Consider the following 21,483-nt stretch of genomic DNA (forward strand, 5'->3'; position numbering starts at 1 on the left):
TACGTCCAGTTGTTTCTAAATTGTGATGAGTTCAGGGGTGACATAGGACATCTGTGATCAGACTGTCCCTGTGGGTTATCCCAATCTAAATTTCCCTCTGAAGCTTCTGTTAGCACCGCTGTGGAAAAAATGTGAACAGAAAAGATACCTGTAATTTCGCCCCCTGCTGCTAGTTTAATGACAGCTTGGCGGGGGGGGGGTGTTGTTTAGATCAAGAAAACTACATGAAGAGAAGGGTTAACTTGCCCACCCTGTCCCCAGCTCAACTTCTGTGATCAAAACCAAAGCTTCCTGCATCTGCTTTAACATTCATTTTTAATAAGTTGGCAGATCGGATTCCAGATCTCCTATGTTATAACCTGCTTCCGCCTTTTAGAATCTTGCGCTGTTGTGATGTGCTTTGCTTTTTTTCCATGGCAGATTTGCAATTGGCAGAGTTAAAAAGAAAAAGCAGTGATTGTTTGCTTTCTGTTTTGAAGACCTTTTGGATACTATATGAGGGATGAGCATTAACGATACTTTCAGAGAGGGTTTTTACAATGTCAGATGGGATGACTCAGTGACCCTAGTCCACAGTCTGTGCTGATCCTTACTCATTCTAATGGCAGACAGGGTCAAGCTACCAGTATATCATCGCAAGTGGGAGACAGTTTTATTCTATTTTTATTTGAAAAGGGACTGAATTCAAAATGAGCACGTGTTGTGCAAACTGTTGTACTATCTCTATTTTTCCTTCCAGTTTAGCACTCCAGAGATACCATCTGGACAATAACACCTGCCTATTGGATTTTCTCTTTCTAATCTAGTCTTTAGATTGCTTCTTTCATTTTGGGCTTTAAATTGAACGCCTGAGTTGTTGAAATTGCTGACGTCACATTCATATAGCCTTGTGGGGATGGGGGGAACACAAGGCTTCCAGAAGCACAGAGCCCACACATGGGAGAGGAGCAGGATTGCACCCATGCTCTGGTGAGCAACCTGGCTGCTGAATTCTGCACCGGCAGCCTTTATCTTTGCTCTTCAAGTTGCACCACTTGAAGCTGCATCTGCTTTGACCTCTCTGGCGAGAGAGTACTTGTGTTTGTCCTCACTTTACGTCAGTGGTGGAAGGGACCTTCTCTGTTAAGGCATTTCTGTCACCAGGCATTCAGCCTAAAAACAAAAAGGAAAGTACTTCTGAATATTTCAGATATAAAGTGTAGCTGCCATAGCAATAAGGTAGTGAGTTTATTTTACTCCGTTTGCAAGTTGTATGTTAAAGTATTGCTAGCTTCAAAACTGTTAAATGCTGACTAATTAAAAGGGGAAGAACTCTTTGTCTCACTTCTTTTTCTCCCTCTGAAAATGTTATCTTAACTCGTGCTAATGAAAACCTCTCTCTCCTGTCATTTTTCATTCAGCTGATGCAATCCCTGGGGTGGAAAGATGGCAATCTCGCCTCTGGAACTTAGCAACCAAATTTATTGAAGCTAGGAATTCTGGAACTCTGCCAAGTCCACAGCTACTGAATCAGAAAGAGAAAGCTGAAGCCAAGCGTATCTGGGAGCAGAAGAACAGCACTGTCTCTGAGGTTAGAAAGAATTCTGGCTATTCTAAGAATGATGGAGTCATTTTTGTTGTTAGTGATGTTTTGTCCGTTGTCACACTAAGCTTTAACAATATAATGTTCTTTTTATTTTAATAGAATATAGTGGGGAGTGCTATAACCCCCCCAACCCACTCACCCTCGTTACCGTTAAATGGATAGCGGTAATATGTAAGTTTGGACCCGTCACACCAAGAAGCAGGGGAAGTCACGCCAAAGTCACAGTTTGGTTTGCCATCTTGATTCAAAATGGCGACCTTCATGCCAGGTTTGGTGACAGTATCTCAAGAGGCAACCAAACCTATACCCCCAAATGGGTAAAGTCACACCAAAGTGATGTGTCAGTCTACCATCTTGATTCAAAATGGTGGGCGGCATCCAAACATCAACAAAAAATGCTGTCCCCACCTCAGAAACCTTTGTGCCGAGTTTGGCGACAATCTCTTAAGAGGCAGCTGAACCCATAGAGAACAAACAAATGGACAGACAGACAATTCGCCTTCCAAGATATATAGTAGATTAGTCTTCTGATTATTTTTCTCTACTGCTTTTAAAACTCCCTCCTTTTTCAGCCAGGGAAAGTAAATGTGACTCCATAATGGCATTTGATAACGATCCCCGCACCCCAGATGTGAAAAAGCTAGAAGTGTTATAAAGCAATATAGAGGAATTGTGTCTCTGCGTTTATAAAGACTAAGTTGTTGCTCTGCAGGTAATATACCAATGTTACGCTCTATAAATTCCATAAGTGCTTCCATTTCTTCTGTTTTGTGTGGCACAGCTTGAAGCACCGATAAAGAAAGCAAGAACAGTTTCTAAAATGCTGCTGGGTGGTGATAATCCTTATCCCGCTGCACAGCCAGGCAAACTTAGATCTACCATACATCATCTTTATTTTAAAAGCGGAAGATAAACATCTAGCAGTAACTTCCTTGGAAGCCTACTCAGTGTTAATTATTTGAGACAGTTTCCAGAGGGGTTAGTTTTCTTCACCAGAAACAGATTCTTGTGGCACCTTAAAGACCAACAAATTTATTGTGGCATAATTTTTTACAAACTAATGTTGACATAGGCTTTCATAAACTACGGTCCACTTAGATTATGTCATAATGAATTTGTTAGGCCCTAAGGTGCCACAAGAGACTGTTTGAGAAAAGACACAGCCATTCTGCCTCTTCCAGCACCTACTGGAGAACAAACGATTTAATAAGGCACAGTGTTTTCAAATTTATCACATTCAGGTTTCACTTCTACACCTTCCTCCAATCTGCGCACGTTATGCCGGACCCCACTCTAAAGGAAATTTTGGTCTAGATACCTGTGGCTGTGGCATGGTCTCCTACCAGTGTGTGAAGAATTAAACGGTGCCATACAATATAGGTTTTGATAGCATAACGTTGGATCTTGGCTGTATGGGCAAGACGAAACCATCAAGTAGAGATCTGATTCTGGAGGATGACAACAGTTCTGAACTACACTAGAGAGAATTACTGGTTTGATAAACTGAGTAAGGATTTTTCAGTGGTGAATCTAGAGGAGATGAATGAACATAATCACCATCATCATTAATAATAATAATACAGTGGTGCCTCGCAAGACGAAATTAATTCGTTCCGCAAGTCTCTTCGTCTTGCGGTTTTTTCGTCTTGCGATGCACGGTTTCCCATAGGAATGCATTGAAAATCAATTAATGCGTTCCTAGGGAAACCGCCTTCAGACCAGGTCCGGGGACAGTCTGTCCCCGGACCTCTTCTGAAGGCTGGGGGGGGGGACAAGGGCTTTTCTTCCCACCCCCAGCATTTTAAAAAACCCTGGGACAGCGGAGGACTTCTCCGCTGTCCGGGGCGATCTTAAAATGCTGGCGGGCGGCATTTTAAAATCGCCCCGGACAGCGGAGGACTTCTCCGCTGTCCGGGGCGATTTAAAAGCCCCTGGGAAGGCAGGCAGGGGGGACAAAGACTTTCGCCCCCTGCCCGCCTTCAGAAGGTGTTCCCGCCCCCCGCCCCGCTTCGGAACAGCGTTCCGAAGTGGGGCTGCTGGGGCAGGTGTCCCCGCCCCCCTCCCCGCTTCGGAACAGCGTTCCGAATTGGGGCGGCTGGGGCAGGTGTCCCCGCCCCCCCTCCCCGCTTCGGAACAGCGTTCCGAAGTGGGGCGGCTGGGGCAGGTGTCCCCGCCCCCCCTCCCCGCTTCGGAACAGCGTTCCGAAGTGGGGCGGCTGGGGCAGGTGTCCCCGCCCCCCTCCCCGCTTCGGAACAGCGTTCCGAAGTGGGGCGGCTGGGGCAGGTGTCCCCGCCCCCCCTCCCCGCTTCGGAACAGCGTTCCGAAGTGGGGCGGCTGGGGCAGGTGTCCCCGCCCCCCCTCCCCGCTTCGGAACAGCGTTCCGAAGTGGGGCGGCTGGGGCAGGTGTCCCCGCCCCCCTCCCCGCTTCGGAACACGAGGAGATTTTAAAATGCTGGGGGTCGGCAGCGCTTCGCTCCCGACCCCCAGCATTTTAAAACCTCCCCGGGACACGGGGAGATTTTAAAATGCTGGGGGTCGGCAGCGCTTCGCTCCCGACCCCCAGCATTTTAAAACCTTCCCGGGACACGGGGAGATTTTAAAATGCTGGGGGTCGGCAGCGCTTCGCTCCCGACCCCCAGCATTTTAAAACCTCCCCGGGACACGGGGAGATTTTAAAATGCTGGGGGTCGGCAGCGCTTCGCTCCCGACCCCCAGCATTTTAAAATCTCCCCGGGACAGAGACTTCTCTGCTGTCCCTTGGAGATTTTAAAATGCTGGGGGTCGGCAGCGAACGCTTCGCTCCCGCCCGCCAGCATTTTAAGATCGCCCGGGGCAGGCGGGGGGGAAGGCAGGCGGGGGGGAGCTAAGACTTTTGCCCCCCGCCGGCCTTCAGAAGAGGTCCTCTTCTGAAGGCCGGCTGTGGGCGAAAGTCTTTGCTCCCGACCGCCAGCATTTCCCTATGGGCTTTCGTCTTGCGATGCAAGCCCATAGGGAAATTCGTCTTGCGAAGCACCTCCAAAACAGAAAACCCTTTCGTCTTGCGGGTTTTCCGTCTTGCGAGGCATTCGTCTTGCGGGGTACCACTGTAATAATATTTATACCCCGTCCATCTGGCTGGGTTTACCCACCCACTCTGGGCGGCTCCCAACAGAATATTAAAAACACGATAAAACATCAAACATTAAAAACTTCCCTAAACAGGGCTGCCTTCAGATGTCTTCTAAAAGTCAGGTAGTTGTTTATTTCCTTCACATCTGATGGAAGGGCATTCCACAGGGCGGGTACCACTACTGAGAAGGCCCTCTGCCTGGTTCCATGTAACCTCACCTCTTGCAGTGAGGGAACCGCCAGAAGGCCCTTGGCGCTGGACCTCAGTGTCCAGGCTGAACGATGAGGGTGGAGACGCTCCTTCAGGTATACTGGGGCGAGGCCGTTTAGGGCTTGAAATGTGAGCACCAACACTTTGAATTGTACTTGGAAATGTACTGGGAGCCGGTGTAGGTCTTTCAGGACCAGTGTTATATGGTCCCAGTGGCCTCTCCCAGTCAGCAGTCTAGCTGCCGCATTCTGGATTAGTTGCAGTTTCTGGGTAACCTTCAAAGGTAGCCCCACGTAGAGCACATTGCAATAGTCCAAGCGGGAGATAACTAGAGCATGCACCACTCTGGCAAGACAGTCTGCGGGCAGGTAGGGTCTCAGCCTGCGTACCAGATGGAGCAGGTAAACAGCTGCCCTGGACACAGAATTGACTTGCGCCTCCATGGACAGCTGTAAGTCCAAAATGACTCCCAGGCTGTGCACCTGGTCCTTCAGGGGCACAATTACACCATTCAAGACCAGGGAGTCCTCCAAACCAGCCCGCCCCCTGTCCTCCCAAAACAGTACCTCTGTCTTTTCAGAATTCAACATATGAAGCCTATCAAAGATGTGTTTTCAGTCAGTTGAAGCCTCATGATCGTTTATGCCTATGTGTATAAAGTATTGTACCTATACTTTGTACCTATAATAATATATAATTTATCTACAATAATATATGTTTTACACAAAATTGTACTTGAGGCCAGTATGTAATCGGGAATCTTCTTATGAAGCAAGTCTTTCCAGGGAGGCACAAGTAGTTGTTTTTGACTGTCCAAATCCATGTTTGTGAATGTTTTGCCAGGATTCAAAGAACTAATTCAGGTTTGCCCAGATTTCTTTAGAGAAATTTTCTATAGAAATTTGTCTTGAGAAATATTCAAGCTTAATTAAAATAAAAATGGTATAGCTCAAGCTGCTTTTGAAACCTTCCTCCACTTTAGAATTATTTTGCACATTTGCTAGTATGGGACTAATCCTAGTCATACACTCTAGGTATTTTCATAATATAGTGGTACCTCGGGTTAAGTACTTAATTTGTTCCGGAGGTCCGTTCTTAACCTGAAACTGTTCTTAACCTGAAGCACCACTTTTGCTAATGGGGCCTCCTGCTGCTGCCGTGCCGCTGGAGCACGATTTCTGTTCTCATCCTGAAGCAAAGTTCTTAACCCAAGGTACTATTTCTCGGTTAGCGGAGTCTGTAACCTGAAGCGTATGTAACCTGAAGCGTATGTAACCCGAGGTACCACTGTAGTCGTTCATCTGTAGAGATCTTAGGATGAAGGACTGTTTATAAATACTTTTAATAAATAAGTATGAATATAATAATGTCTATAACAATACTATTATAACTTTCATACAGATTGTCTGTTAAGATAGTTTTATACAATTCATGCAGGTCCCGCTATCAGATTGCTTGTTATCTGAACACAAAGGATTATCCCCAAACCTTGCTCCACAAAGGGTTGACTCAGATACCCAAACAGCTGGGGTTTGCCCATTTCCTTACTTGTTTCTGTTGTGCAGGTCGACAGCAGCTATTTTTCAGGGAGAAACCATTGGTAGAAGAGAGATTGGACATAACAATTTTTCTTGTAGGGCTCTTGCGGATTGGCTGCAGCAGTTTCAAGCAGAAAGCATGGAGAGAGGAAGCATGGATGAAAAATGTTCCCATGGGAAATAATAGAAATCATCAGCTCATTATGTGAATGTTTGCCTAATGACCCATTTCATGAGAACTCATTGTGTTCTGACAGTGGTACCTGCGTGTATATAGAACCAGTTCTGTAATTAAAAATGGACAGAAGGACTAGTCGGGATTAAAAATGTGTTGGATCAATAAATTTCTGTTTTGACTACCCCATTGCATTTCTACTTCCAGCGTTTATGCAGCACCCTGTTCGTTTCAATAAAGGGATGCCTAGACATTGTTTAAATAAGCAAGAATTGCAGAGCTGTAGTAAATTGAATTAACCAAAGAGAGAACATTTTTCTTTTGTGCAATTAGGTAACCGAATTCTTCCAGGATGATTTCTCATTTCATACCGCAATTGCTCGACTGATGGGCCTCAGTAACACTTTGTCAGTGAGTATACCATGTAAATTATCATATTTTAATAACTTCTTTTACGGTACTGATGTGCACTACAGATCCATGCTTAGCAGCAAGGGTGCAGCTGGTGGTTTAAATGCTCTAAAAGCTTAGTTTTTGCATTTCCCTAAGATCATTTTTATCCATAGTGCATTTTTTCCTGTTAATTTGGAATGTTTGAAAGCCTCCTTTTTAGAATTGCTTAAATATGGCATTCCCAGTATCACGAAGACCAGTAATAATCTAATATCTTAACAAATCTTCATCCTTGTTAATATTGTAAATTAGAACATATATTACGGTCTGTTTTGTTTCCCCTACCTTGGAAAACAATTGTTTTGTTTTACCTTTTGAAGAAAATTGAAATTTAACTGAGCTAAGACAGCTGTTGACTATATCACCTGGCAAAGATTGCGCATGTTGAAACTGAAACTACAGTTTCCTTGGGTCTAATTTAATAACAAGGCCTTTCTCTATAGGCCATGTGTTCACACTCTTAACAGATTGGTGGGTACAGTATAAAACCTAAGAGCATTTAAGTAGTGTGACAGCACAGTTTTTAATCTGCATTTGAGAATATCGACTATCACACCCACCTGAAAACAGGAAGTAGGAAAGCTAAGATTAGAACAAGCCCAAGAAGGTTTACTTCATCAGAAAGCAGTGAAATCTGTTCTTATTTCACTTTTGAAATGATCTTTAGTAGTAACTGTAGTAGACACACACAGCGTTACTTAAAGGAGTCTGAAGATGAATGCTTCTGATAGATCTGTAGGCAGCTGTCAAACAAGTTGTTGGTGTGATAGGATTCCTAGAAGGAATGTCAACCTGCCAACGAGGCTTTTCACAGGATGAGGGCTTGCTGTGCGGTTAGGTGGGAGATTATGTGCATTTAATAAATGGATTTTATTTCTTAATTGTTGCACACAACCGGCATACCTCCTCTGAAGCTAACAAATTGAGAACCTTACACTTTCCATGTACTTGGTCATGGCACCGTATTATGCACCTGGGGAAAACGTGCATCTTCAGCCAATCAGAACCTCTTTTGCTATTCTGATTACTGAGTGGAATACAGTTGCAGAGTATCAGAGGCACCTCTTGTTTTCATGTTAATTACAGTGGTGCCTCGCAAGACGAAAAGAATCCGTTCTGTGATTCTCTTCATCTAGCGGTTTTTTTGTCTTGCAAAGCAAGCCCATTGACAGATTAGAGGATTAGTGCTATTAGCGGCTTTTAGCGGCTTATCTGCTGATCGGATCAGCTGATAAGCGGCTTAGCGGCTTAGAAAAAGGGGGGAGGGGGGAAAACCCGCAGGAACTCGCAAGACATTGTCGTCTTGCGAAGCAAGCCCATAGGAAATTCGTCTAGCGAAGCACCTCCAAAACGGAAAACTCTTTCGTCTAGCGAGTTTTCCGTCTTGCGAGGCATTCGTCTTGCAGGGCACCACAGTACAAGCAAGACAACTGTCTATTCTAGTCACTCTTTGAACTTTTTAATTGTATTTATTTAGAACTGGAGAGCACAGCAGGATACATCTAACCACAAACATCTGATTGATTGATTGATTGATTGATTGATTGATTGATTAGTTTATATACCGCCCTTCATCCAAAGATCTCAAGATGATTTACAGCATAAGATGTAAAATAAAACCACAAAGTACATAATAAAATGAGAACAAAAATAAAACAAACCCATAATCGCACCCACAGGTAGCAAGCAAGGCTATTGCCCTGCAGCGATGCCTTTCCCCCCTTTCTGTGCATTCTTTAGAATGGGCTTGTGTATCTTCAAATCCCCACTTGGCCATGAAGCTCACTGGCTGACCTGGGGCTGCTCAGTGTCTCTTAAGCTATCCTATCTTACAGAATTATTGTAATGACGCGGGTGGCGCTGTGGGTTAAACCACAGAGCCCAGGACTTGCCGATCAGAAGGTTGGCGGTTCGAATCCCTGCGACGGGGTGAGCTCCCGTTGCTCGGTCCCTGCTCCTGCCAACCTAGCAGTTCGAAAGCATGTCAAAGTGCAAGTAGATAAATAGGTACCGCTGCAGCGGGAAGGTAAACAGCATTTCCGTGCGCTGCTCTGGTCCGCCAGAAGCGGCTTAGTCATGCTGGCCACATGACCCGGAAGCTGTACGCCGGCTCCCTCGGCCAATAAAGCGAGATGAGCGCTGCAACCCCAGAGTCAGCCACGACTGGACCTAATGGTCAGGGGTCCCTTTACCTTTACCTTTAAAAGGGGGGGGGGACCTCAAGCTTCTTTGAGCAAAGGCGAGATATAAATGTAATAAAGAAATAATGCCCAACAACTAACATTTGTTTTCCATTGCCAAAAGAAATGGTGACCCTTGGAAAACTCCCTCTCCTACAGCTCTGCATCTGGGTTTTTTTAAGGCTAACCCTGTAGCTTTATCTAGGGGGGAAAGAGCTGGAATACTGACAAAGAGTCCAAGCAAAGCATAGACCCAGCCAGAGTTATCCATCTTGCTTAGCTTATCTCTCGCATTTACAAACGGAATTATGAATTTATTTAGTACTACAGCAGTGAATTCCAGTTTCCAATGTACTTTTTGAGGCTCTAATCCTATAAGCTGATCTTTTACTTTCATACTGTCATTTTTCTTCATGAGTGGCTGCTTTATGAAGTGTTTACATTTTACAATCCATTCTTCTCCCTCCCTCCCTTTCTTTCTTTTTTTTCTTGCAGCAAGCCTCACAGCCGGTTGTTCTTCACAGTGCAGAATTTGAAGATGCTTTGGCAAGTCTCTTTGTCATGCTTGCCCCGATGGCCCCCCACATAAGTTCAGAGATCTGGAAAGGTAACTTGCCCCATTGTGGGCTTGTTTGTTTGTTGCTACCACTGTGACGAAGAAGGAAAAAACTGCAAGGAAAGCTCTGCATTCGTGACTTAAACAATTTGATTGCACCTGAATGAAACTGTTTGGGGTTAGAGGCAACTAATATCTGTGAATAATTGTTACAGGGGTCATTTTTAGCCTTTCTGACATAAAGGTGTTGTTCATAGTATGAAATTGTTTTAAAATACCATTTTTTTGCACCATAACACTCACTTTTTTCCTCCTAAAAAGTAAGGGGAAATGTCTGTGCGTGTTATGGAGGGAATGCCTACGGGTGGCATGCCTACGGATTTTCCTCCTCTAAAAACTATGTGCGTGTTATGGTCGGGTGCGTGTTATAGAGCGAAAAATACAGTAAATAAAAGATAGTGTTTGCATATACTACTGGGGGGGGGGCAGCCACTCTGCGCAGCTTCTCACAATGCGAAGCAGAGGTGTCTGTCCAGGAGGTCATGTTGCACAGAGACACTGGGCATTGGAAGGATGCTGAGAGCATTCCAGAGCATAGCAAAGGCAGCTTTCGGGAGCATTTGCTCTCGGGTGCAGAGGAGGCAAAGAGAAAATGAGGATCATGAGGGGCAGGGGTGCCAACTTGAATAAAATGGGGGGGGAGCCAGGTAAGCCACGCCCCACATAAACAATCACAAGATGCGGTGCCCGGGCACTATTTGAATGGCCACGCCCATCAACTTGGGGGCGGCCCCTTCAAATATTTCATGGGGAGCCCCAAGAGACCTCATCCCTTAGGAGTTGGTTTCTATGATGAGGGAGGAAGGAGGAAGTGTTAGAGAGAAAAGAGAGTATTTGAGGTGGAGGAAAGTAAAGCAATGGAGCGAAAAGTGGTCTGAGACTGCTTACCACCAGTAGGTGGGCCAGTAAAAGAGGAGAAGGAAAGATGGAATGGGCTGGGATGCTGAATCATAAAAAGCAGGAGGCTGTCCAGAGATGAAAAGGGGAGTAACAAAGGGGAGTTGGGTCCTCAATAGAAGGTCCTTTACAAAGAAGGGACCACCTAGGGTTCTGGGATCTTAGGTAGGGGAACGCTGACAATCAGATTTCATAGAGTGGTTCTTGGACAAAAAGCAACACTGAAGCATCCATAAAATTAATACAGCCGCATAAACTAAACCAACAAATAAACAGGAAATAAGAAGAAGAAGAAGAAGAAGAAGAAGAAGAAGAAGAAGAAGAAGAAGGAAGAATTTATTATTTATACCCCACCCATCTGGCTGGGTTTCCCCAGCCACTCTGGGCAGCTTCCAACAGAACACTAAAATACAATAACCTATTAAACATTAAAACTTCCCTAAACAGGGCTGCCTTCAGGTGTCTCCTAAAAGTTTGGTAGCTATTTTTCTCTTTGACATCTGGTGGGAGGGCATTCCACAGGGCGGGTGCCATTACCGAGAAGGCCCTCTGCCTGGTTCCCTGTAACTTGGCTTCTCGCAATGAGGGAACCGCCAGAAGGCCCTTGGCGCTGGACCTCAGTGTCCGGGCAGAACGATGGAGGTGGAGACGCTCCTTCAGGTATACTGGGCCGAGGCCGTTTAGGGCTTTAAAGGTCAGCACAAAGATTAAGCAAAACCCACATAAGAACCAGAACAGAAAAGAGCTAAATTCTGAACCTTTGTCAGTAAGGGTCTTTGTCACAGTAAAAACTGTTGTTGGTGCTTTAAAGACTGGTACACTAGTTTGGCCTCCACTTTCATTGAACGCTCACTTTATTGGAGTGTGGGTTGTGGTCTGCAGAACTTTGACACAGTAAATGTGTTAGTCTTTAAAGGGCTTTAGATTCTGTTGTTGCTGCTGCTGCTACAGACTAATGCAGTTATCCCTCTGGGTACTGCAGCTGCAAAAGTTCTTGCAAAACCCCCTTTCTCCCCTTCTTTTGGACATCTCAGCCCACTCTTCTCCTTCTCCAGTGGCTCTTTCACATCCGTATTGGCTTGGTCTAGTCATTTAATGTAACGTAATGTGAAAGCTCTGTTTTGCTGCCCCTTTGACTTCTCGGAGTCCCTTTAGGGATAGGGAGGTAGACCAAAATAAGTAAAAGAAAATAATGAAGTAGCTGTACAGGAAATCTTGTCCGGGGATGGGGGTGGGGAGCCTAAGAATAAAATATCTGTCTCCTTAAAACTCAGTGGAATAAATACTTTGCCTTCCACATTAGGCAGAGCCTTTCTTGTTGCATGTCAAGCACTCTCCTGGTGCACAGCCTCGATTTATTCTGTCTTCCAGGAGTAGATGAAAAAACTGTCTCAGTTCACGTCTTTTACTTTTCTGGGTTGTGAGAACCGCTAGTGTCCCACTCCAGCAGCTCCTTGTCTATGTGATGAGCATGCTGAGCATCTAAAACTCTGCGCTTAAGAGGAGTCCTAAGCACACATGGACCTATTTAATTGGAAGATCCTGCCACATCCATACACACACCCATTCCATGATTAAAATGGGGGTTATTCCCCATTTGTTGTCATCGGCCATTGTTGTCATCTTTGCTCATCACAAAATACATTTGAGATTGTCCAGCTAGCACAAGCTATTTAAAGAGAAATCTTAAAAGAGAAATCGTAAATGTATTTTTTGTGATGAGCAAAGATTACCCGTGATGCTAGCGAGACCACCTTAGAGAGGGGATTGTTTTGTTTGTATTTTACCCACCCATCATTTTTCTCCTTCCTCGTGTACATCTCCATCACTAATCTTAATGTAGCTTCTTTATTTCGGGCCCCTGGTTTGACTGTATATTTTGAACAACCCACAGATCTTGTATGCTTTGGCCGTGCAGAGGCAGGCGGTAAACGGGCTGAATTCGCTCGATATTCTATTTATTTAAATTTCTCGACCACCCTTCATCCAAGGATCACAGGTCGATTTACAGCGTAAAAACACAAAAATACACGCCATCGTGACCAACACAAACAATACCCTCTCCCCACTTTAAAAGGCCATAGATGGCTTACATAGCCAAAGGAGTTAACTGGTTATTTCTACACCCCCTGCGCCCATGAGGAAAATGAACCCACCAATCTTGGTGTTCTTCTTGTGCAAGAGTTAGGGCACAAAGGGAGGGGTGATGGCAGGCGTTAAGCAGCGATGCTGCAGGATGGCTTTGCCTTTAAGGTAGCTGGGCACTTCTCGACATCTTTATAATGGTATTTATTCAGTGGGTTTTTTTATACTTGAATCTCATTGGTTGTTGAAAGATTTTGTTGTTTAGTCGTTCAGTCATGTCCGACTCTTCGTGACCCCATGGACCAGAGCACACCAGGCACTCCAGTCTTCCACTCCCTCCCGCAGTTTGGTCAAACTCATGCTGGTAGCTTTGAGAACACTGTCCCACCATCTCATCCTCTGTCGTCCCCTTCTCCTTGTGCCCTCCATCTTTCCCAACATCAGGGTCTTTTCCAGGGAGTCTTCTCTTCTCATGAGGTGGCCAAAGTATTGGAGTCTCAGCTTCAGTATCTGTCCTTCCAGTGAGCACTCAGGGCTGATTTCCTTCAGAATGGAGAGGTTTGATCTTCTTGCAGTCCATGGGACTCTCAAGAGTCTCCTCCAGCACCAGAATTCAAAAGCGTCAATTCTTTGGCGATCAGCCTTCTTTATGGTCCAGCTCTCACTTCCATACATCACTACTGGGAAAACCATAGCTTTTACTATACGGACCTTTGTTGGCAAGGTGATGTCTCTACTTTTGTTGAAATATAGGGTAGTGTTGTTGTTGTTTTAATTTTAAAAAATGCTGCTGTGCTGCCTTAAGAAAGGGAGCTGGCATATACGGAATCAGCCCATTGGTCCATCAAGCTCAGTATCGCCCATGCTGATTGGCATCGGCTTTCCAGGGCTTAGGGCAGGGAGTCACCCTCATCCCTACCTGGACATGCAGGTGATCGATAACCTGGGTCCTTCTTCACACAAAGCAGATGCTGTTCCACTGAGCTGACCTTTCCTCTGCCATGTGCTTCGAAGTGGTTTGTGCTGTCGAATGACACATGCCAGTCAAGCAGCTTACCAGTTCGAAATACCTATCTTTTAATGCAAGAGGACAGATGCTTAGATCTGTCTAGCAGTTCTCGTTCCGTAGTAGGAAATACTGATCACTGGATTTTTAATTTTTTTAAAAAAAAAAAATCTGCTGGCTGAGAGAAATAGCAAACAGGAAAGCATACACTGGCATTTATCCAATCTCATATTAAGTTCTTTGAACTGCCCTCAAGATAAATTACTTTTTTGTCTTCCCAGGATTTTGTGGCAGGGAAGTGTTTACTGCATAATTCTTACATGCCCAGCACATCAATTAGGAGGGGGCTATTTGAGTGCAGGCTTGTACATTATGTTTCGTACTTATTTACCCTGTGTTCCCCTTGGCTGAATTAAGTGCTATAATGTCCTTTGAGAACTTATTTCATGTTACCTTTGTGTCTTGCTCTGTTCTAGTAGCCTGCCTTGAGCTAATAGATTTTAGTACCCCTTGTTATCCCTATGTTACTGGGAGCTTCAAATCATACTTCAAAAAGCAGCCAAGCATAGCTTCTGCATAAAAAAGAATATTTTAGTTATCTGTGATCAGCAGGCCTAATTTATGGGCAGATTCCCTCCTCTGCTAGGAAGAAGGAAATTCTTCAAGATAAGCCTTTCTTTTCATTTTCTGGTCATGGTATGCATCAGAAGAGCTTATGTAAACCCGTTATTGAATTTTCCCAGAGTCCTGCTCTTACCTACCTCTATTATAGAGGGTTTAAGGCATTGTTGCTGGCATTTAAAACCCTAAACCACTAAGGGAAAGCATACCTTTCAGACAACCTCCCCCAGTGCAATCAAATCTTTCCTGAAATCTTAATTTTTAATTCTCCATTTTGTGCATGGCTCAGTTTTATTTGTGATAGTTTTGGTTTTAATCTTGTGCTTATCTAATTTTTAGAACTCTTACTGAATGTCACTGTCGCATTTTTATTTTTACAGTCGTACCTTGGAAGTCAAACGGAATCTGTTCCGGAAGTCCGTTCGACTTCCAAAACCAAATCACGGCTTCTGATTAGCTGCAGGACATCCGAGTTCCAGGGCGTTCGACAACCAAGATACAACTGTATTTCAGTTGTTTAGAGGTTTTGTAATATTAAACAACATTAAATAAACGTGGTTTTCAGCTAAAAAAAAACCTATGCAACAGTTTTCTTAGTGATAGTAAAGCTTTTCAAGGAGGTTGACCATTTTGTTCAAGCCGTAACTGTACCATTGTTCAATTTAATTGTTGAAAAGTACTTGTAACCCCCACAGCAAAATAGTTGGATTGCTTTCTAGGAATGAAATCCACTTCAACCAGTGAACACTAAGAGAGGTTTAGAGTGTCCTGATATTTCATATTTTGCGGAGTCCAAATGTTCTCTGATAAGCTACCTCAGCAATGTTTTCTCGTTTGCTCTTCGTGTCTCCTTTTAAATTCAGAGTGCTCCACTTGCCCATGTGTCATCCCTTCTGCATATGCACTGCCAAAACATGTCACTCAGCCTTTTACTGCTGGCCAGAGTTCACCAGACTGATAACTTGGCAATTTGCAAATGTGAACAGGATGAGGAAATCGTGTTTCCTTCCTGGAACTTTGCATCTGAGTAACATTCAGACACCACATATAAGATACTTGGCTGTTTACGAAATAAAATATTTTTTCTATCCAGATAAGGATGTAAGATTACTGGATCTGGAAGGCTTTATGTTATGCTAGGAGTCCCATCAAGAAAAGTTAATCTTGCAAAAGATACATTAACAAGAGTGAAGTCTTCTTTACTTTCATTTAAGATTTTCCTATTTGTTTTGTGTCGGTTGTGTTGCCTGACCAGTTTTCACAGTCCTCCCACATGTGGGCACAACAAATGAAGGGCATTAGAAGTACTCTGCAGAGAATATATGTGTCATGTATATATCCCATATAAGTAATCTACCTGCTTTAAGTTCACGCTTATTTTGCAGGTTTGTGGGGCTCTGCTTGTTGTTGTTTAGTCGTTTAGTCATGTCCGACTCTTCGTGACCCCCTGGACCAGAGCACGCCAGGCACTTCTGTATTCCACTGCCTCCCGCAATTTGGTCAAACTCATGCTGGTAGCTTCAAGAACACTGTCCAACCATCTCTTCCTCTGTCGTCCCCTTCTCCTTGTGCCCTCCATCTTTCCCAACATCAGGGTGTTTTCCAGGGAGTCTTCTCTTCTCATGAGGTGGCCAAAGTATTGGAGCCTCAGCTTCAGGATCTGTCCTTCCAGTGAGCACTCAGGGCTGATTTCCTTCAGAATGGAGAGGTTTGATCTTCTTGCAGTCCATGGGACTCTCAAGAGTCTCCTCCAGCACCATAAATCAAAAGCATCAATTATTCGGTGATCAGCCTTCTTTATGGTCCAGCTCTCACTTCCATACATCACTACTGGGAAAACCATAGCTTTTACTATATGGACCTTTGTTGGCAAGGTGATGTCTCTACTTTTTAAGATGCTGTCTAGGTTTGTCATTGCTTTTCTCCCAACAAGCAGGCGTCTTTTAATTTCGTGGCTGCTGTCATCATCTGCAGTGATCATGGAGCCCAAGAAAGTAAAATCTCTCACTGCCTCCATTTCTTCCCCTTCAATTTGCCAGGAGGTGATGGGACCAGTGACCGTGATCTTTGTTTTTTTGATGTTGAGCTTCAGACCATATTTTGCGTTCTTTGCCTAAATAATAAAGAAAGTTCCTTCTGTGCACACTATCCTGTTTTGCTGTGTTTGGTGGTCATTCTTGTTCTTTCTAGATGGTGTAAAAGCCCCTCCGTATGATTTTTGGCCTTGGATTAAGTTGGTCAGAAAACTAGTTTAATTACAGTGGTACCCCGCAAGACGAATGCCTCGCTAAACGAAAAACCCGCAAGACGAAAGGGTTTTCCGATTTTTAGAGGCTTCGCAAGACGAATTTCCCTATGGGCTTGCTTCGCAAGACGAAAGCCCATAGGGAAATCTCCCAGACCTGTCCTGAAGGCTTGTGGTGGGAGGTCCGGGAACAGAGGAGAAGGCGCGCAGCGCTTCTCCTCTGTTCCCGGGGCTTGCGGTGGGAGGAGGGTTTTTCCTCCCCACTGCCAACATTCAGAACAGCCTTCTGAATGTTGGCGGTGGGGAGGAAAGCCCTCCTCCCACCGCAAGCCTTCAGGACAGGTCCGGGAACAGAGGGGAAGGCGCGCAGCGCTTCTCCTCTGTTCCCGGACCTGTTTTGAAGATTTGCGGTGGGAGGAAGGTTTTCCTCCCCACCGCCAACATTCAGAAGGCTGTTCTGAAGGCTGGCGGTGGGAAGAAAAGCCCTTCTCCCCCGCCAGCCTTCAGAAGAGTTCCCGGAGGGCTGCCTAGGCTGCGGATAGCAGCATGCTGCCCCGCGCAAGGGGCGCTCTTAAGCAGAGCGCCCCTCGCGCGGGGCAGACATTCACAGCTTGGGGAGCCCTGCAGGAGTTCCCCGCAGGGCTCTCCAAGCTGCGGATAGCAGCCTGCTGCCCCGCACAAGGGGCGCTGTTAAGCAGAGCGCCCTTCGCGCGGGGCAGACATTCGCAGCTTGGGGAGCCCTGCAGGACTTCCCCGCAGGGCTCTCCAAGCTGCAGATAGCAGCCTGCTGCGCCTATCCGCAGCTTGCAGAGCCCTGCGGGGAAGTCCTGCAGGGCTCCCCAAGCTGTGAATGTCTGCCCCGCGCGAGGGGCGCTCTGCTTAAGAGCGCCCCTCGTGCGGGGCAGCAGGCTGCTATCCGCAGCTTGGAGAGCCCTGCGGGGAAGTCCTGCAGGGCACCCCAAGCTGCAGATGTCTGCCTCGCACCGGGCAGCAGGCTGCTATCCGCAGCCTAGGCAGCCCTCCGGGAACTCTTCTGAAGGCTGGCGGCGGGACAAGGGCTTTTCTTCCCACCGCCAGCCTTCAGAAGGCTGTTCTGAAGGCTGGCGGTGGGGAGAAAAGTCCTTCTTCCCCCGCCAGCCTTCAGAAGAGGTCTGGGGACAGACTGTCCCTGGACCTGGTCTGAAGGCGGTCTCCATAGGAACGCATTAATTGATTTTCAATGCATTCCTATGGGAAACCGTGCTTCGCAAGACGAAAAACTCGCAAGAAGAAAAAACTTGCGGAACGAATTAATTTCGTCTTGCGAGGCACCACTGTATCTGAATTCCACCCCATCCCCAAAGAATATATTCTGTTGAGTTCAGTCACTGATGTTGTCCTTCACATTGTGAAGTTATCAAGTTCTTGGAACAGAACCCAACGTTTCAGCTATATCTAGGTATCTGGAAGGAGATTTTGGAATCTGGAAACTTTTAAAATATATTTAAGAAGTTTGACAAGTAATTCCTAATTCTGTAAAATCTTTCTTTCTGATGGTTTCAGCCAGGGTAGACAATCTGTGGCCTTGCAGATCTTGTTAGACTACAAATCCCATCACCCCTGAACTATTGGTCATGCTGGCTGGGATTGAGGGGAAAACAACATCTGGAGGGCTGCATTTTGCCCATCCCTGGTTTAAGCAGATGGAACTACTTTTGGATCATAAACAATGCTCTCCTATAAGGTCTACTTCAAAGGAAGCCCTCAAACACTCCCAGATATGTGTACAGTCAAACCTCAGTTCTCAAACGGCTCCATTTTGGAACATTCATTTCCCAAACGCCAAAAACCCGGAAGTAAATGCTCCGGTTTTCGAAGGTTCCTCAGAACTTGAACATCTGACGCAGCTTCCACTTCAGTGCAAGAAGCTCTTGCAAGCAATCAGAAGCTGTGCATCGGTTGTCTAACGTTTTCGAGGCCGAATGGTCTTCCGGAACGGATTACGTTCAACAACTGAGGTTTGACTGTATAGGATTGTGACTTTTTTATAATGTTTATGAATACAGGAAGTAATGAAAACTCAATTCACCTTGGAGCTACAGACGGAAACGATGGCTTCTATTTGGGTTCCAAAAGTGAGAATTGGCACAGGAAAGCAAATAAGCTAAATAAACAGAAACTTCCAAGTTTTGAAAACAACTTTGTTTTAGCTTTTCTGCCCAAGGAATTCTAAGTGGCATCGTTTCACAATTTTGTATAGTATGCCTTCAAGTTAGCAATTTCTCATCAACAAATCTCAAGGTTGCAGTATTGCTGTTGTCCCAGAGTTCTCCTCTGTGAGGTTGTTGTTTTTTAATGTTATATATCTGGATTCGCCATGGCGCTGATCTCTTATTTTTTTCAGAAAGGTGAGGGATGGAGGGTTTGTTATGTTGTGAGGAATCCCAGTTGAACAGAAAAATAAGGAGTGGCCTATAATTGCATGTTTTCTGCTTTCCCATCTAACATGTGATGTCTAGGAAAGAACTGAGCTCATTTACAAACAGAAAAGTCCTAACCAGAAAGGGCCAGCAAGAAAAATGAATCACTGTTCAAGCAGCTTATTACTTTCCTTTACACTTTGAAAGGTTTCACGTATGCACTTGCGATTGAGACTGCTTAATTTTGCCACCTGACTAAGTACATTGTTGGAAAACTACTCCACACAAAGAAGACCACGTGTTGTGGCTGCACAGAGAACTTGTTTCTAATGAATATTATCATGTTTTTGTTTTGATTTGTTGCACACTGCTTACAAAAAAAGTGGTTTAAAATATTCAAGTGGTTAAAATAAAATTCTTTTGTGTCAGGCTAAGGACTCTGTGTCCAAAACCATTTCTGTGCTTTACAAAAAGCTGAGTATCTAGCTTTTTATCCAACAGACTGGGATCATGAGCCAGCTAACATTAGGTAGTTCATTTCAGCAGGACAGAAGATTAGCATGTGTCTAACTTTGACTGGACTATATTTTGAAAGTATTATAGTTTTCTTTTGTACCATAACAATCTCTTGCAACGCAATCCTGTAAATATTTCCTCAGAATACAGTCCCTTTATGTTTGGGGCTCACTCCCAAAAATATTTGTTATGCAGCCTCAATTAAGCTTTAATGAGTAGATATATTTATCATGTTCCTTGTGTGCTGTGGCTTCTAGGGGGGTGGTTTTGTTCTGTTTTTATGGCATCATGTACCATAATGTACTGAGACCTGCAGGTATAGGGCATATATAAATTCAATAAATAAATAAATATATTTGTTTGTTTTTAAATGTGGTGTAAGTCGCCTGGAGACAAGCTTCACGTGACAAGCAGCTAACAAGTCTAATAAGATTAATAATAATAATAATAATAATAATAATAATAATAATAATAATAATAATAAAAAATCTCCTGTCCCCATCTGTTATTAAGCCCTTTAAGAATAGCATAGGACTATTTTTCTCATCGTCCCTTAACCTATTGCTTGAATTTCAGACAGCAGAGCTATTTTGCTTTCTTTGGTTTGTGATGCGCAATCTGGTACACATTCAGTTTACAGGATGTCGGCAGTTCTGTGCTAAAGCAAACTCCCAACGGTTCTGCTCTGGGCAGTGCTTAAATGGAGCAAGCAAACTGCGAAAACAAATGTTTCGTTTTAAGTACAAGCAATCCATTGATGTTGTGTTTCAGGCTTGTCTCACGCTCAAAACAAACTTTGCACTCATCATCTCTGGCACATGGACGTATTGCAGCAGTCCTGGCCTACGGTGGACCCAAAGTCTGAACAGCTGCCAGAAATAGTGCAAGTCTCCGTTCTGGTAAGAACACGTACTCTTCCTTTGGTTGTGATTGTAAAATCTTTAAAATTTCTTGCATCACCTATCAGGGAGAAGGTTGTATGTGGGGGGGGGGTTAATTTTGCTGCTGTTAAGGCCCAGCAGATTGTCTTCGAAATAAACTCAGCAATTTCAGAAGTGTAGATTTCAAATCAACAGAAGCCCTCACCTCAATCCCGCCTCCCCAGTTGGTTCAGTTAGTGATTGCTCTGTGTTTTCTACTTGGAAAGACATAGCTTGCTGCCTTAATACAGAGTCAGGAGTAGCTGGCATGGAAGGACTGCAGCATGTAACCACTCCCGGCAGCAGCATTTATGCCACTTATCAGGACCATGTGGGTGTTGGCTATTTGCAGATTAGTTGCGCTGCAGAAGGCGTGCTGGGGAGACCACACATTACAAGGAACGCAAAAATAACTTTTGCTAGGTTTTAATAACAAAACCAAAAACTCCTTTTACACTAAATGTATCAATAAGCATGACCCAACCACCAGGGTACTGGGAGAGTTAGGTTCTGCTCTTTATATACTATACTCAACAGCTTAATTAACATAACTTAATAGCACCTGCTATACTGCTTCACAGCTGTAAAACTAGGTCACGTTATTTGCTCTGGCCCTTAAAGAAATACACATCTTGTGGAACAATAATGAACCTTCAAATTTAAAGAGACCACTCAACAGTGGGGACTGGGCAGTAGCAAGGACGTACCAGTGCAGAATTGGCTCCGCCGGTGTGCTGACATCACCCCAATCTTGCCTGTCCCTGCACCAAACCGTTAACCAGTAGTGATGTTGCTGTCAAAGGACCAACACTCCTCCTTCATGTCAGCCACTCCTACTCAGAACATTGGTCCACCTGGTTTAGTATTTACCTGCCCTCGATGGCAATGGCTCTCCAGGGTTCCAGGCAGAAATCTCTCCCTGCCATAT

General features: G+C 44.8%; 1 protein-coding gene across 2 annotated transcripts in view; it reads left to right on the forward strand.

Annotated features, from left to right (window-relative positions):
• The window catches only part of LARS2 (leucyl-tRNA synthetase 2, mitochondrial), a 78,473-nt gene that overhangs the window by 53,571 nt on the left and 3,419 nt on the right, over positions 1-21,483 (forward strand). For both annotated transcript variants that reach the window (XM_081164448.1, XM_081164449.1), the window contains exons 17-20: positions 1,401-1,570; positions 6,951-7,028; positions 9,746-9,857; positions 20,407-20,534. In XM_081164448.1, the coding sequence (XP_081020574.1) occupies positions 1,401-1,570; positions 6,951-7,028; positions 9,746-9,857; positions 20,407-20,534 (488 nt within the window). The remainder of the gene's footprint in view (positions 1-1,400; positions 1,571-6,950; positions 7,029-9,745; positions 9,858-20,406; positions 20,535-21,483) is intronic.

Source organism: Podarcis bocagei (assembly GCF_964188305.1).
Source record: "Podarcis bocagei genome assembly, chromosome: 12".
Classification (NCBI taxonomy): Eukaryota; Metazoa; Chordata; class Lepidosauria; order Squamata; family Lacertidae; genus Podarcis; species Podarcis bocagei.